The 16924-nt window shown below is 47.7% G+C and overlaps 2 protein-coding genes across 2 annotated transcripts; one reads left to right on the top strand and one right to left on the bottom strand.

Annotated features, from left to right (window-relative positions):
* The first annotated feature begins 1365 nt into the window (after positions 1 to 1365).
* Positions 1366 to 4042, top strand: LOC135983047 (myb/SANT-like DNA-binding domain-containing protein 2). The gene is made up of 2 exons (XM_065592363.1): positions 1366 to 2295; positions 3422 to 4042. Exons 1-2 carry the CDS (start codon positions 1746 to 1748, stop codon positions 3934 to 3936), a joined length of 1065 nt encoding a protein of 354 aa, XP_065448435.1. The 5' UTR covers positions 1366 to 1745; the 3' UTR covers positions 3937 to 4042.
* LOC135983046 (uncharacterized) lies at positions 2323 to 5857 on the bottom strand. Its single transcript, XM_065592362.1, has 2 exons — positions 3208 to 5857; positions 2323 to 2703 (listed from the first exon to the last, which is right to left on the bottom strand). Exon 1 carries the CDS (start codon positions 5543 to 5545, stop codon positions 4160 to 4162), a length of 1386 nt encoding a protein of 461 aa, XP_065448434.1. The 5' UTR covers positions 5546 to 5857; the 3' UTR covers positions 2323 to 2703; positions 3208 to 4159.
* Between the last annotated feature and the right edge of the window lie 11067 nt (positions 5858 to 16924).

Raw genomic sequence — 16924 nt, 5'->3', positions numbered from 1 at the left:
AGCAGGATGGGGGAGGTAGGGGTCAGGGCAAAATTTAGGTAGGGTGGGAGTGGGACAGGGCAGCTGTTTATGGTCCCATCCCAGGATGCATGGAGCTGGCTGCAGAGAGGCTGGTCCCTGCCACTGGTAACAGCATCCAGGGGCTGGCAGTGCTTGAAGCAAACTCCTGCTGCCTGGCCCAGCAGGGAGCTGCAGCAGGAGGAGGGATGCGGGGAAAAGGGGCCTGTGCCACGGTTGGAGCCAGGGTACCCAGTCCATGTGCTCAGGGCTGAGCTGGCAACTCCACCCCAGGGACCCCGGAGTGGGGGAGGAAGCAGGATTAGATGAGGGGGACAGAGAGGGGTTGGATTTTGGAGAGTCTCTCGTGCATGACAGAGCAGTTGAATTGGCATGTTTGATGGGAATAAGAGTTGCACTCATTAAAATTTGAGGGAGGGGGGCCCCCACAATAAAAACCAGCACGGGCCCATCTTTCAGTTCCACCACCGCTCCAGCCATTGAAATTGCACTTCAAAGCTTCGGTCACACTTCACTTGGATTACACTTCACTCCACTGCACCCCAAAGGCTCTGCAAGGGCTTATTTCACAGACAACTGCCCATGTGGCATCAAATTGGAACAACACACCTAATTTGTCAGCTCCATGGCCCTGTATGTCTTCTGCCCTAAGAACGCTGGAAGGCACAAGAAAGAAAAGAGGGAGAGCTCCTATAGGTCAGCCATTCTTACTTCCATCACATGGCCATCTTCTGAATTTGAACACAAGCTAACCGTGATTTCCCAGGTGGCAGGGAACAGATGCAGAATAGTCCAGAAAGGAATGGAAAGAAACTGTTTTAAGACAGGTATATTAAAGAAGTTCTGCAAATAGATCCAGTAATAGTTGAGGCCGTTACGCCATAAACTCCCCTCAACACCAAAAAGTGTTTTGCTTGAGTCAGGACCAACTAGAATCTGAATCCTAAGGATTTGGCCCTGAGAATCCATAGGCAAAATGATGCCACTGCAACTCTTCAAAACATCTTTTAAAGTAATGCGTGTTTGTCTTCTGAGATCAGTGTACGGAAAGCTCCGTCTAAGCAATGCCATGGGACAACTCTGCCAATCCAACTTGAAAATCCTCAACTAGCAGAAGATGGCATTCGTACATTGATGACAGAAGCCAGGCGGAACAACTGGGCTGGAAGAGAAGCCATTTTTCTCACAGGGCAATTTCCCTCTATGCAAAAGTTCCTTCTACATGGGAGTAACATTGCAGGATGTAATGCATTGAAAGAAAAAGAATTGTGACTCGAAGACTCTTGCACTATGCCCAGGACAACACTGTTCCTCTTGCTCAGTGCACTCGGACAGGCAGAGATTTAGGCCTGGTCTACACTACGACTTTAATTCGGATTTATCAGCTTTAATTCGAATTAACCCTGTAACCGTCCACACAACGACGCTAGTTAATTCGATGTAAAGGGCCCTTTAAATCGATTTCTGTACTCCACCCCAACGAGCGGAGTAGTGCCAAAATCGATTTTTACAATTCGAATTAGGGTTAGTGTGGCCGCAATTCGATGGTATTGGCCTCCGGGAGCTATCCCACAGTGCATCATTGTGACCGCTCTGGACAGCAATCTGAACTCGGATGCACTGGCCAGGTAGACAGGAAAAGCCCCGCGAACATTTGAATTTCATTTCCTGTTTGCACAGCGTGGAGAGCACAGGTGACCACAGATACCTCATCAGCACAGGTAACCATGCAGGCTGATAATCGAAAAAGAGCACCAGCATGGACCGTGAGGGAGGTACTGGATCTGATCGCTGTATGGGGAGAGGATTCAGTGCTTGCAGAACTTCGTTCTAAAAGACGAAATGCAAAAATTTTTGAAAAAATCTCCAAGGGCATGATGGAGAGAGGCCACAATAGGGACTCAGATCAGTGCCGCGTGAAAGTCAAGGAACTCAGACAAGCCTATCAGAAAACAAAGGAGGCAAACGGTCGCTCCGGGTCAGAGCCGCGGACATGCCGCTACTACGCCGAGCTGCATGCAATTCTAGGGGGGGCTGCCACCACTAACCCACCTGTGTTCGTGGATTCTGGGTCGGGGATAGTCTCGACGCCTGAGGATTCTGCCGATGGGGTAGAGGAGGAGGAGGAGGAGGAGGATGAGCTTGCAGAGAGCACACAGCACTCCATTCTCCCCAACAGCCAGGATCTTTTTATCACCCTGACTGAAGTACCCTCCCAAGCCTCCCAAGCCTCCCAAGCCAGTACCCAAGACTCTGACCCCATGGAAGGCACCTCAGGTGAGTTTACCTTTTAAAATATAAAACTTGTTTTAAAAGCAAACGGTTTTTAATGATTACTTTGCCTGACTTTGCATTCGCGGTCAGTTCAGCTACTGGAAAAGTCTGTAGCTATTGGAAAAGTCTGTTAACGTGTCTGGGGATGGAGCGGAAATCCTCCAGGGACATCTCAATGAAGCTCTCCTGGAGGTACTCCGAAAGCCTTGCCAGAAGGTTTCTGGGCAGTGCATCTTTATTCCCTCCTCCATGGTAGGACACTTGACCACGCCATGCTTGCAGCAAGTAATCTGGTATCATTGCCTGACAAAGCCTGGCAGCGTATGGTCCCGGTGTTTGCTGGCATTCAAGCAACATCCGTTCTTTATCTTCTTGTGTAATCCTCAGGAGAGTGATATCACTCCTGGTAACCTGGTTGAAATACGGGAACTTAATTAAGGGGACAGAGGTGGCCGTTCCTACTGGGCTGTTTGCCTGTGGCGGAAAATAAATCCTTCCCTGCAGTTAGCCAAGCGCAGATGGGAAATTGGCCCTGAGTTTTTCGCGTTTGGCTAGCAGGGATCTTCCCTGTTACCAGCCACGCGGTGGGGGGAGGGGTACTGTGATCATCCCAGAGAATTCATGGCGAGGGGGGGGGGGCGGCGGTGGGGGGGGGATTAGTTTGGTGCCTGTAGGGATCTTCCCTGATACCAGCCACGCGGTGGGGGGGAGGGGTACCGTGGTTAGTTTGTTTTCTGGTGCTGCTGAATGTTAACAGAAAAACCGCAGCACTCTACTTGCCCAGACAAGCCCCACCACACTCCCCCCCCCCCCCCCCCCCAACTGGCTGAGATTGGCCAGGCTTCTGCAGCACTCTACAAGCTATGCTTGGTATGTGGGAAAGTAGGGCGCAGAAGCTGTAAGAGAATGGCTTACCATGGCCGCATGCAAGCAGAATTCTGTTGCCCAGACCTGTGATCTCTAGCAGCAAAGCCACAGGCACTCAGCATTAAGAGGCAAAATGCGACCTTGCACAGAAATCACATGTGCTATGTAATGTGAACAGTGTTGGTCACCGTGAAAGAGTATAAGCATTGTTCTGCAAAATGTAGCTTTTAAAACAATTCTCTCTTTTTTCCCCTCCCTACAGCAGCTGCAAATTCCTCAAGCCTCCCTCCTCCATCCCGAAGGTTATCACAGATAAGGCGTCGTAAGAAGAAGACGCGAGAAGAGATGTTTTCTGAAATTATGCAATCCAGCAGGAGTGACAGAGCTCATCTGAATGAGTGGAAGGAAACAGTTTCAAAGTATAGGAAAGAAGTCAGTGAACGTGAGGAGAGGAGGGACCAACGTGAGGACATGAGGGACCAACGTGAGGAGAGGAGAGACCAACGTGAGGAGAGGAGAGACGCTCGAGATGAGAGGTGGCGTCAGGAAGACCAGAGGATGAAGGAAGCAACGCTGGGGCTGCTCCAGCGTCTGGTGGAGGTTCAGGAACGGCTGCTGGAAAACAGACTGCCGCTTCAGCCCCTGTTCCACCCTCCCCCCTCCCCATGTTCCGTATCCTCCTCACCCAGACGTGTAAGAACGCGGGGGGGGAGGCTCCGTACACCTTCCCATTCCACCCCAGTAGACAGCCCAAGCAAAAGGCTGTCATTTTTTTAACCTTTTCTTTGTGGCTTTTTCCTTCCCAGTAATCCTCCTCCCAAATACCACCCGGGTTCCCTCCCTCTTTTTCTAATCTATTAATAAAGAATAAATGATTTTTAAATGATAGTGACTTTATTTGGTTTGAAAGAAAGCTGGGGGAAGGGGGAGGGTGGGTTCCTTACAGAAAATCAGTCAATAAAGGGGGCGGGTTTTCATGAAGGAGAAACAAACAGATATTTCACACTGTAGCCTGGCCAGCCATGAAACTGGTTTTTAAAGCTTCTCTGATGCACACCGCTTCATGGTGTGCTCTTCTAATCGCCCTGGTGTCTGGCTGCGCGTAATCAGCAGCCAGGCGATTTGCCTCAGCCTCCCACCCTGCCATAAAGGTCTCCCCCTTACTTTCACAGAGATTGTGGAGCACACAGCAAGCAGAAATAACAATGGGGAGATTTCTTTGGCTGAGGTCAGAGCGAGTCAATAATGATCTCCAGCGGCCTTTTAAACGGCCAAATGCACATTCTACCACCATTCTGCACTTGCTTAGCCTGTAGTTAAACAGCTCCTGACTCCTGTCCAGGCTGCCTGTGTATGGCTTCATGAGCCATGGCATTAAGGGGTAGGCTGGGTCCCCAAGAATAACTATGGGCATTTCAACATCCCCAACGGTTATTTTCTGGTCCGGAAAGTAAGTCCCTTGCTGCAGCCCTTTAAACAGAGTTGTGTTCCTGAAGACGCGAGCGTCATGAACCCTTCCCGCCCAGCCCGCATTGATGTTGGTGAAACGTCCCTTGTGATCCACAAGTGCTTGCAGCACCATTGAAAAGTACCCCTTGCGGTTTATGTACTCGGTGGCTTGGTGCTCCGGTGCCAAGATAGGGATATGGGTTCCGTCTATCGCCCCACCACAGTTAGGGAATCCCATTGCAGCAAAGCCATCCACTATGGCCTGCACATTTCCCAGAGTCACAAACTTTCGTAGCAGCACCTGAGTGATTGCTTTGGCTACTTGCATCACAGCAGCCCCCACAGTAGATTTTCCCACTCCAAATTGATTCCCGACTGACCGGTAGCTGTCTGGCGTTGCAAGCTTCCACAGGGCTATCGCCACGCGCTTCTCAACTGTGAGGGCTGCTCTCATCTTGGTATTCTGGCGTTTCAAGGCAGGGGACAGCAAGTCACAAAGTTCCATGAAAGTGCCCTTACGCATGCGAAAGTTCCGCAGCCACTGGGAATCGTCCCAGACCTGCAACACTATGCGGTCCCACCAGTCTGTGCTTGTTTCCCTTGCCCAGAATCGGCGTTCCATGTTTAGAATCTGCCCCATTAACAACATGATCTCCAAAGCACCGGGGCCTGTGGTTTCACTGAATTCTGTATCCGTGTCCGTGTCCATGTCCTCATCATGCTTGTCGCTGCGCTGCCGCTGCCGCTGCCTCCTCTCCTCGTTTTTCTGGTCCTGGCTCAGCATAAACTCCACGAGAACGCGCGAGGTGTTTACAATATTCATGAGTGCTGTCTTGACCTCAGCGGGCTCCATGCTTGCCGTGGTATGGAGTCTGCAGTGTTCACCCACCCAGGAAAAAAGGCGCGAAAATGGTTGTCTGCCGTCCGTTGCTTTCATGCAGGGAGGGAGGGAGGGAGGGAGGAAGTGAGGCTGTACCCAGAACCACCTGCGACGATGTTTTTTGTCCCATCAGGCACTGGGATCTTAACCCACAATCCCAATGGGCGCGGGAGACTGCGGGAACTATGGGATAGCTATGGAATTGCTACCCACAGTGCAACGGTGCAGAAATCGACGCTAGCCCCAGTACTTGGACGCACACCACCGAATTAATGTGCTAGTGTGGCCGCATTCATTTCGACTTTATACAACCTGTTTCTCAAATCCGAATTATCTAAATTCGGATTAATCCCGTAGTGTAGACATACCCTTATTGTCGTTTCCAGGTAAATAAAGCTCTAGTATATAGTTCTGCTTGCTAGACATCATTGAGCTCATCCCTGCATCTGAGGAGACAGCTGAATTAGAATGGAGTCTACTCATGGAGAGCTCAGATATATTGAAACTATAGCAGAGATAGGACCAAACAATGCAAATTTCAGATGAGGATTCCAATCCAGATTTCCCCAAAGTTCAAAGTGTCTTGGTTTAACCCATTCTAGAAACAGGACTGGATCCAGATCAAAACATCCCCAAACTTCAGAGATGCTCAGCACTGTCCTGGGCATAGTGCAAGAGTCTTCGGGTCACAATCCTGGGTTCCATTCCAGAACCTACTAGTGCAGGGGTGGGTAAATTACGGCCCATGGGCTGGATCCAGCCCGCCAACCATTTTAATCCGGCCCTCGAACTCCTGCTGGGGATGGGGTCTGGGGCTTGCCCCACTCCGGTGCTCCAGCCAGGGAGCAGGGTTGGGAGCCACTCCACACAGCTCCTGGAAGCAGCAGCATGGCCCCCCTCCAGCTCCTACATATAGGGGCAGCCAGGGGGCTCTGCTCCGCACACTGCCCCTGCCCCAAGCGCCAGCCCTGCAGCTCCCATTGGCCAGGAACCACGGCCAATGGGACCTGCAGGGGCGGCACCTGCGGACGGGGCAGCAGAGCCACCTGGCCACGCAGCCGCATAGGAGCTGTAGGGGGGACAAGCCGCTGCTTCTGGGAGCCGCTTGAGGTAAGCGCTGCCTGGAGCCTGCACCCCTGAGCCAACTCCCTTGCTCCAACCCTCTGCCCCAGCCCTGATCCCCCTCCCGCTCTCCAAACCCCTTGGTCCCAGCCTGGAGCACTCTCCTGCACCCCGAACTCCACATCCCCAGCCCCACCCCAGAGCCTGCACCCCCAGCCGGAGTCCTCCCCTTCGCCCCCCCATACCCCAACCCCCTGCCCCAGCCCGGAGCCCCCTCCCGCATCCTGAACTCCTCATTTCTGGCCCCACCTTGGAGCTCGCACCCCCAGAGCCCGCACCCCAACCCCAATTTCGTGAGCATTCATGGCCCGCCATACAATTTCTATACCCAGATGTGGCCCTCGGGCCAAAAAGTTTGCCCACCCCTGTATTGGTGAGTCACTGCAAGACTATAAGCCAAACTCAGCTAATTTTTCAGAAGTGTTCACTACTTTTGTCTGCTTCAGTTCTTGAATGCCCAACTTGAGACATCTTGGTCCCAGTTTTGCTCTTCGTAACGCATGCAAATCAGTCAAGGGAATTGCACTTGTGTTCAACTAGTGTGAGAGGAGAACCAGGCTTCTCGTGCTCTAAAGGGGAGATTTCGAGAAGCAGTCAGGCGCCTAAGTGTGCCTTTGAAAAAAATCAACCTCAAGGTCAATGGGAGCTTTGGTGCACTGTACCTCTGAAAAACAGGAATAAAGCATCTCAAGAGAAAGGGAGGCGTCCAAAATCAGTGAATACTTCTGAAAATTGTCCTAATCTCTCCAAGCCTCACTTTACCAAGCTGTAAAATGGGCACCAATCCTGTTTACCCACCTCCCAGGTACGCTGCTTGTAAAGGCAATCTGTAAAATTCATTAAGATCAGATACCGAACACTGTGGTTAGGTCTGGCAGAATTCGTTTCGTTTGTTTGAATAATTTCCACTGATAATATCAATGTTTATTTGTAAGCAGTTTTTCTTTTATTATTTATTTAAATTTGTATAGTGGTGGGTCACACAATTATTTAATGCCAGTAGACTCCATCAATCAAACTCCAATAAGTTCAAGCACCATTTTTCTTACTTGATCTGTAAATTTCGATGATCATCAATGGCAATATTTTTTGTCATTTTGCACATATAGAGTGGAATCAATCTTTAATGATAAAAATCGAATCCTTCCAAGCTTAAGTGTGGTATAGCGGTACCAAGTATTACACTGCTGAATGACAAGACACCAGGTCCCACGGTTTGGGCTGCAGAAAACAGAGAAGAATGTACACAGGTGCCCCTTTACTGTACAGCAGTTCCATTCAACTAGGAACAGACCCCCAGGCTCCTGGGATTGGTGTCCACAAGAAAAGCCACAGACAATAGGAAATGGGGAAGAAACACAAGCTAGGCAGGATGAAAAAGGAAGAAAGCAGGCAGAACCTTTAAGAAAAAAAAACAAGCTTCTCAAATGATGGGAATCATTTGCTGATCATCAACAGGATGCACAGTGCAAAGCATAAAGGAGATATGGACACAGCCCTCAAGGGACTTTCATCCAAGCAGCACAGACGGTGCGATCTCGCCTTGGAGCTAACCCGTGCTACCACGACTTCACTGCTATTGTGAGTGGAGCTAGCTGGATCAAAGCTAGCTTAGGTGTATCTACATGTGCAGCAGTCCCCCTCTGACTGCAGAGTCTGCTTCATTAATGCAGTGAGATGTACGCACTGCCAAACAAAGCCTATAACAACCTGCACTGCTATAGCCCATTCCGTCCAAGGATCTGCAGGAATTTACAACTATGAATGAATTAACCCTCAGAGCACCCTGGAAGGTTATCTTCCATTTTCTCCACCCCAAAGAAGTCAACCATGTGCTAGCTTAGGCCCCTGGCAGGGTTGAAACATAGCAAGCTGCTATGGTTATTGACCAAGTATTAAGCATGATTGGGGGCGGAGGGGGAGCATACAAGCCTTGTTTAGAGCCAACCAAGGCAGGCCATTAAAAGAGTAGATGAACCCACCAATTAACAACAGAGCTGGTGGGGGATTTTTTGACAAACTGCGTTTTCCTCACCCAAAACTGCCAATTAGCCAAAACCAAAACTGTTTGTGAAACAGGGACAATTTCAACAAATCTCCCAACTCAAAACATTATTGGGGGGTGGAGGGGAACTCTGAAATGGTAAAAAAAACAAAAACAAAAAAACCCACCACATTTTGACATTTTCTAAATGAAAAGTTTCAGCATTTGTTTTTAGTGGAAACAACTTTTTGTTTTGTAATTTTAGTCAATTTAGACTAAACAAAAGGTTAAAAAAGGTTAAATCAAAATGAAACGTTTCAAAATCATCGAAAAAAGTTTTTGATTGACCCGAATCAATTTTGGGGGGATTTTTGGTTTGTGAAAATTCTCAATTTCAACTTTTTGCCCTATTTTGAGATGGGAAAAGTTTTTACTATCTCAAAGATTTTCATGGGTGCAGTTTCCCATCATCCAACTTTCAGGTCCTCTTCATCTGTTGCACGTTAAAATCACTGAATCTAGCTGGATTGCCATATTAGGCACTTGGTTCCCCTCTGTAAAATGGGGATAATCATACTGCATTTGTCCTACCGTGTCTATTTAAACCGTAAGCTCTTTAGGGCAGGGGCTGCAAATATGTGTTTGTACAATGCCTAGCACAATGAGTCTTGGTTAGAACCTCTAGCTGCTCCTATAATTTGACAGATGGGGAATCTGAAGCTTAGGAACATAGAGTCACTTGACCAAGGACAGACAGCAAGTCAACAGCAGACCTGGGCACAAAACCCGTATCTCCCAGCTCTCAGTTCCATGCACCAGCCCTCAGATAAAACCTTCCGAAGATTTTTCTCTCTGAGAGAGAGGACTTTAGTCCTCAGAAGAGAAGGAATGGAATTTCTAATTCAGCTGCAGCAGCAGCAGTGCAGATTTTGAATCCACTCTTTTCTGCGAGCGGGGGCCGACGATGTGATGCCAATTAAGCTTTAACATTCCCTGTTCGGATAGGTTTGCTTTTTTGTAAACAGAGACACGGAATTTTTCTTGGCCGTTGCTGCCGCTCACAGCTCTGTGGACTGTATCCTCTAAGCATTTGCTCCCAGGTGATTTGGATCAGGATATACCATGAAGTTTGCTTTTCGCTGCCTCAGTCAATGAGTGGGTGCGTAAACACTGACCAATTTCACTGCAGGTTCGACGCCTTTAAATGGGGACTTTCACGTTAGTCAGACTTTAAAAACCACATCGTATTTAAACAAAAAATCCATTTCCCTTTCCATCAGCGGCAGCAGCCACCGAAGATATTTTTGTTTGAACAAGTGGGTCCCTCCCACCCATTACCTCCTCCCATGCAATAGGCTGGCTGGTGAAGTCATAAGGCTGGATTTGCAACAGAGACAAGGATTTGTCAGGACAAAGGCACTGTAGATCCCACATGAAGGAGGATGCCGACAGCATACAATTTTCTCTGCACATAAAACATTGGGTGGGGGGAATGACTCTCCCCTGCACGGCGGCAGCTTTGTGTCACTACACTGGTGCAAAGCTAGTTTAGCTGGCCGCTGGAGGGATCTTCTAACATAGGGGAATCCTAGTCACAAAAGCAGTTCCTATGCCACCCGCTGCAGCATGAGGGATGTGACCTAGGGAAGGAGGTGCGTGCCAGTTGTCCCTGCCCGCTGGTGATCCCCAGCTGTTGTAATGGTCGCTGGTGGCCACTGGCAGGAACTGGCTAGGTCAGATGCCTAGTTGCAAGGGGGACCTTTGTCATCACCACTACTCTGCTATGCTGAATGCTCCTCACCGACAGCTTAGGATCAGGTCCTTTATAGCTGGGATTTCTGAAGGAACCTAAGAGAGTTGGGTACTCAAATCCCATTGAAAAAAAGATAGGGCGTGGGTACTTAGCGCCTTTGAAATTCCCAGCCTATGTTTCTACGGGCCAGATTTTCAACAAAACTCAGAGCGTTGGGTGCTGAGCTCATTTGACAGCCAAGACCCAATGGCGGTCAAAGGCGAGCACTTAATCTGTTCCCAAGGGCAAACCCTGCTCTTCTCAAATGTAATTCACCCTTATGGAGAGTGCTTGTGCCGCACTCACGCACCATATCTGTGCCTCAAACTAGGGCCTCTGGCGGCGCCTGCATTTTGTGCTAGCAGTGAATTCCACCTAGTCAGAGTGCCACGAGCTCTTAGCGCTAGCGTAGCCCAGACAGGAAGTCAGAATTTAGAGTCAGGAACCAAGGTGAAGATCCGGGGGTTACAAAATTCTGGGTAGATAAAAGCTTTCGTCAAACAGCAAACTGCATGGAACTTAAGTGATCTCCCTCGAATGACTGAAGAGCTGATTCACTCTGCTGGGATCTCAGCCTGATGGATTAGGTAAAATAAATGAATCTAAACCAGTTGGACGGACTGAGTTCATTGAAACGGTAAAGAAAACCCCCGCATTAACAGCACTCCTAGGTCCTCTTCCTTTACTGCAAATTAAACCCATCTCAGCCCACATAGGAATTACATTCCCTTACAGTGACCTGCAGGAAATACCTTAAAAATACATTCTGCCAGTTACAAATCTTCATGTCAGCAGCCACAGGGGAGAGAATTAATGCAGGGCAAATACACCCCCCCCCCCCACACACACACACACACCATCGCCTCCTCTGGGGCAAGGGCACGGAGGATTTATAGGCTGAGAGATCTGGGAGTCTGGAAGTAGCAGGACCTGAGCTCTGTCATGAAACTGAAAGAGACGACAACAGGGTGAGATTTATTCAAAGTGCTGTTTTCAATTTATTTTAAAACATAAATGTTGTCTCTCCCTCTCCCCAGCCCTCCAACAAAAAGCTATAAAGCCACAGATCCAAAGGGGCTCTGGAATCACATAAAATAGGTCTGGATTCACTGAGGGAGGGCACCAGCCAAAAGGGCTCTGGGGACAAATTCGCCCCATTACAAGCTTTTCTTGAAAACAGAGCCAAACTGCTTTCATACCTCATAGGCCAGATTTTCAAACATTGATGTCTTGGCAGCATCCAAAAAACAATGAGCCTGTAAAGAGGGGATTCTTTCATTGCCCTCCCCAAATTGGCTTCATGTCTCTCCTTATGTCTGGAACAAAACTCTTCCTTCTTGCTCAGCCACATCCTTCCACATCCTTATGGCTCCAGGATCCTTGACAAGTAAGAGACATCAACCTAGGCCACCTTGCACATTGAAAGGTGGGTGTAAGCAGCTTTATGATTACACGTGCCCAAATTCAGAGGTGATGGGTTTTGTTTGTGAAATGCCATGTGTGCTTATGACATGGCATCTGTTATTATTATCAGTAATGAGAGGGATAGGGAGAGCTCTCCCCAAATCTACCTATAGTACCCCCCCATCACCATGGTATTGGAGCACTTCACAAACATTAATCAATTTATCCTCAACACAATGAAGAGAGAGAGATTAAGGGACTTGCCCTAGGTCACGCAGGAAGTCTGTAGCAGAGCCAGGAATCAAACCCAGGCCTTCCGAATCCCTGAACCACAGGACAATTCTTCCTCATCACACATTATAATATCTAGCTCTTAGACAGCATTTTCCATCAGTAGATCTGATATAGATACTGCAGAGGTCAGCTATTCAAGGTCTCATGCCCCATTGTAGGCACTCCTGCATGTTCCACGTACAGTCCTTCCCCCAGGCATGCGTGGTCCTTGCACTTTTTGCTGGGAGGATCGGCTTTTCTTCATTCCCCTGACGTCCTGTTGGCGTCAGATTCTCAGTCCTGGAAACACTGAGAACTGCTCCAGTTACGTCTCCAAGGCATTGCCTGTTATATTTTTGGAAAGTTTAGCAGAATAATTATCAGATTATGCATCACTAGCAGGGAGCCTTGTCTGTAAATCAATTCCGCTTGAGGTTAGTCTGCTGCCGTTTAGGAACAGTTCTATGAATTGAGTTCACCCTTGGAAAATTAATAAAACTCAACCCTGCTGACCAAAATGACACGTTTGCCTGAATATTAAGCATATGAAGATCATTGCTAACACCTCTACCTTTAGACCATACCACTCCCAATTCATATGACGATTAATACCTTGTGATACAGAGGTCGTCGGACAGCTCCGAGACCTTATGGCAAATCCAGGAAAATTACCTTTCCAATGATACCTGGTAAGACCTTCAACTCCTAATACCTCAGGTCAGTGGCTCTTGATTCCATGAGCTTTATTGGTGTGACAAGCTATACAAACACTGCCAGATACCCGCCTATGATAGAACTAAGCATTTTTTGGGTGTTGATCCCACGTCCATTTTCCAGCAGGGGCTGTTCCTGAGCTAGTGGCACGTTGCTATGTGGTGAGATGGCCATGTCTGCCTTCTCCCTCCGTCTCCCAAGGCCAGGCACCGGTTTCCCTTATCGCCTTTTGAGGAGCCATCTTTTATCATTCCCTGCTAATCTGAGGAGATCTCTCACACGTCCTTGTATTTCAGACAGTGGAGCAGAAAGTGACCCCTTCCGCTCTTTGTTATTACGTGGTTAGGAAGCCATGTCCTTAGTGCCAATATTTTGTTTGTAACACTGCACACTTCTGGAGTGCCTTTGGCATAAGACTCTCAAAGCATTTGATCAGCATCAAGGGATTAATCTTCCCATCTCCTCTGTCGCGTTATCACCATTTTACAGATGGGGAAACTGAGGCATGCTAATGGGCTAGCGTCTCAGAGAGGCACATGCTTGGGGTGATTAGCTCCTCCCGTCGCCACAGCTACACTCTATTTTTAGCACGCTAGCTCAATCTGAGCTAGCACAGATATCTCTGCTCAAGCTGGGAATCACCCCCCTCCCCCCAGGTCTAAGTGTAGCTGTACCCTTAGGGCGCCCACATAGAGCAGCTGCACTCCCAACTACAATGCGTGTCTGGTTGGTGCAACAATGTGTGGGCGCGTGTAGGTGCACCCATGGGCAGGCATGCACATGCATGCATTTCTCCTTGAGGCAAATTAGGCCCATGCGTGCCCTTTCTGCAGCAGTGTGCATAGGATACCCGCACTGGGTGCAGAGTGCATGCACATGTGTGTCACTGGGACAGCAGAGTGTAGGTCTATGCATGCAGACATGTGTGTAGGACACAGGGGCTGGCAAAGATAAGCAACCTGTGTTTTATCACCATTCTCACCACCCGCCACCCCCCCCCCCCCCCCCCCCGAGTGCCCCACTCTGCTTTGTAGCCTCCTGGCTCCTCCTGACAGCTGAAGCTGCTAAACCATTGGCTGATCACACTCAATTAGCAGGCTGAGCATCAGCGAATGCAGGTTACTGGGAGGTTATCAAATAAACTTGGAAGGGGTGAGGGGGATATTTCACAGGAGCAAGAAGATCCCCCAGAGCTCACCAGTGATTTCAATGGGAGCATAAACGCCTATCAGATGAGCAAGATTAAAGCAAAATCCACATGGTGAAATCCCAGACGCGTTGAAGTCAATGGGAGTTTTGCCCTTGGCTTTAATAGGGCCAGGATGTCAAGGCGAGTGTTTTGGACCCATAGGGAGCAAACGGATAAAATAAATGGGGAGCTGCACACGTGGGGACTCTACAACTGTTGTAGACACCATATCCCGCAGCTGCTGGTGGTACCTCCTACCACACTCCACAGCCGCACCGGCAGCGTAGGATTTTTATTAGCTCTGACAGTTCTAAGGTTAATACTCCTGCAGCTGACAGGCACTAAGCCGGAGACTTGCATAGGCTTTAGATATGAAAACAATCAGCCCGCTGCTGATGCCATTATTGCCCCAGACTATAAAGCACGGAGAAATTCCTGCCATTCCACAGAGGGCAAAGGGACCCGGACGGGGTGACCTCCTTTTGTTCATCTCCACCCTCACTCGGCCAGGGAAAACCTTCCCAATTATTTGTGACTTCCATCGATGAAACACATTGTAAAGGGGGGCAAAGGGAGATTGGGAGGGTCAATAAAATGTGGAGGAATGTCTTTGTTAAGGAACATTATATACCATATCTAGAGGAGAGAGAGACATTAGAGAAATGAAACTGAGTTTTCATCTACAACAAGGAGTCTGGTGGCACCTTAAAGACTAACAGATTCTGTTAAATCTGTTAGTCTTTAAGGTGCCACCAGACTCCTTGTTGTTCTTGTGAAAACAGTTCAGTTGCAATGATTCCGCCCCCCACCCCCAGTGAAAACATTCAAAATTAAAGTAAATTGTTCCTTTCCTTTTGTGCTGCAATTTTCAGTTTGCTTCGGCTTTCGAACATTCAAAGATTTCCTTTAAACTCGGTCACTAAACAACAGAGAGTTTTTGAAAAGCTTAAAAAGCTGGAGCCTACTGGTGGACACGAGAGAAGAAACTCTATTATCTTCTGCAGTGGCTCTCAACCTTTCCAGACGACTGTACCCCTTTCAGGAGGCTGATTTGTCTTGCGTACCCCCCCAAGTTTCATTTAATTTAAAAACTACTTGCTTACAAAATCACACACCAAAATACAAAAGAGTCACAGCACGTTATTACTGAAAAATTGCTGACTTTCTCATTTTTACCATATCATTATAAAATAAATCCACTATTGTACTTACATTTCAGAATATACTATATGGAGCGGTATAAACAAGTCATTGTCTGCATGAAATTTTACTGACTTCAGACTGTACTGACTTCGCTAGTGTTTTTTATGTAGCCTGTTGTAAAACTAGGCAAAAATCTAGATGAGTTGATGTACCCCCTGGATGACCTCTGTGCACCCCCATGGGTACATGTACCCCTGGTTGAGACCCACTGATCTACTGTACAATGAGATAGAGTGCTAGCTACTGTACAGACAGATTAGCAGTCAGACTCCATATAATGAATGTTTCTATAAGAAGGCCCCAGATTTGCGGAAGTAAACGAAGCAATTTCTACCCTATATAAGCCAGTGCCAGCAGTTTGAAGTTCCTTCATGCTTTGGAACCGATGACATATTAACACATCCCAGCAACACCATGAGGAACAGACCTAGGTGCTTTTTCTGGGGTGAGTACGACACCCAGGGCCAGAGGCCTGGGGGAGGGGAAAACATTTTCACTGATCTGTGGGACAATATTTAAAGGTCATTTTCTCCAGGAATTTTATTGTGTGAAAATTGTTTTTTAAATCACACTCAATTATTTGATTTTAGGATTATTATAAAATTAGTCTGTTTCTGGGGCCAAAATCTTCTTTTGACCAAAATCTATTTGTCTGTCATCATATGGGACATCTATCTATCTTTCTATCTACATATCCGTCTATAATGACTTAGTCTATTTGTCCATCTGCCTATCTGTCTACCTAGCATCATCATATGAGACACAGTCTTTTATCCCTCTATCAATCCATCTGTCAAGTGGTTATAAATGAATTCAAGAGATTCTAAGATGGGCTCATTTATAATATGTATTTTATTTCAGTTTTTCTAGTCTATAAGGTGATTATAATGTGTTCATCTCCAGAGTATCTGACCACCTTTCAGTAGTTCATTAAGCAATGCAACTAACATCTGTTTCATAGTAGCATTGTCTTCCAGCCCCCTCAGCTTGTCAATTACACCAGTTTACATTGTCTTCCAGCCCCCTCAGCTTGTCAATTACACCAGTTTATACTAGACCCAATTACATCCTTGTAACAGCTTGTGTAACTTACACCTCCTGTTGTGTTAGTGAATATCAGGCCAATTTAACTGACGTCCTGCTCAGGCATGGTTCGGATTCCAATACAATACCAGCTCCTTCCCCCGCATTCCCTTCTTTCTAGAACTAAAGCTAAGAGAGCAGTTCCAGAGTGCCTCTGGAATCGCAGCTAGAGACAGCAGCCCAGCAGAGCTTTTCTGGGACCAAAGTTCATTTCAACACACAACGTTGCTTTTGTGCAGCTGTTTTCCTACACACCGTTTGTGGGATAACAAACTTATACAGGATCGTTTTAGGGGTCAAGACAAAGATGCCACATTTATTATGATAACAATTTGATTTATGACCAGTAACTAATATCTTAATCCTAATACACACACATTATACCTAATACCTATAAACACACACACACACATTCACACACACACACATCCATCAGATGTTCTGCAGCTGCTGCATAGTTACCAGTCCTGCTTGAGTCTGTGGCTTGAGTTTGCAACTTGGGTTCGTAGCTTGTGGCGGTTAACTGGCCAGGAAAGCCGGGCACAAGGACGAGCTGGGTCTCTGTTGGGCATGCACCGATGCCCTTCCATGTTGGCAGCAGAATGTTACCCTCCTCCAAAGTTTTCTATCTCACCCATCCTTTTTGTAGGCTTTAGTTTGAATCCAGAGTCT

This window comes from Chrysemys picta, chromosome 4 (genome assembly GCF_011386835.1).
Source record: "Chrysemys picta bellii isolate R12L10 chromosome 4, ASM1138683v2, whole genome shotgun sequence".
NCBI classification, from domain to species: domain Eukaryota; kingdom Metazoa; phylum Chordata; order Testudines; family Emydidae; genus Chrysemys; species Chrysemys picta.
This window is presented reverse-complemented; position numbering and strand designations above follow the sequence as displayed.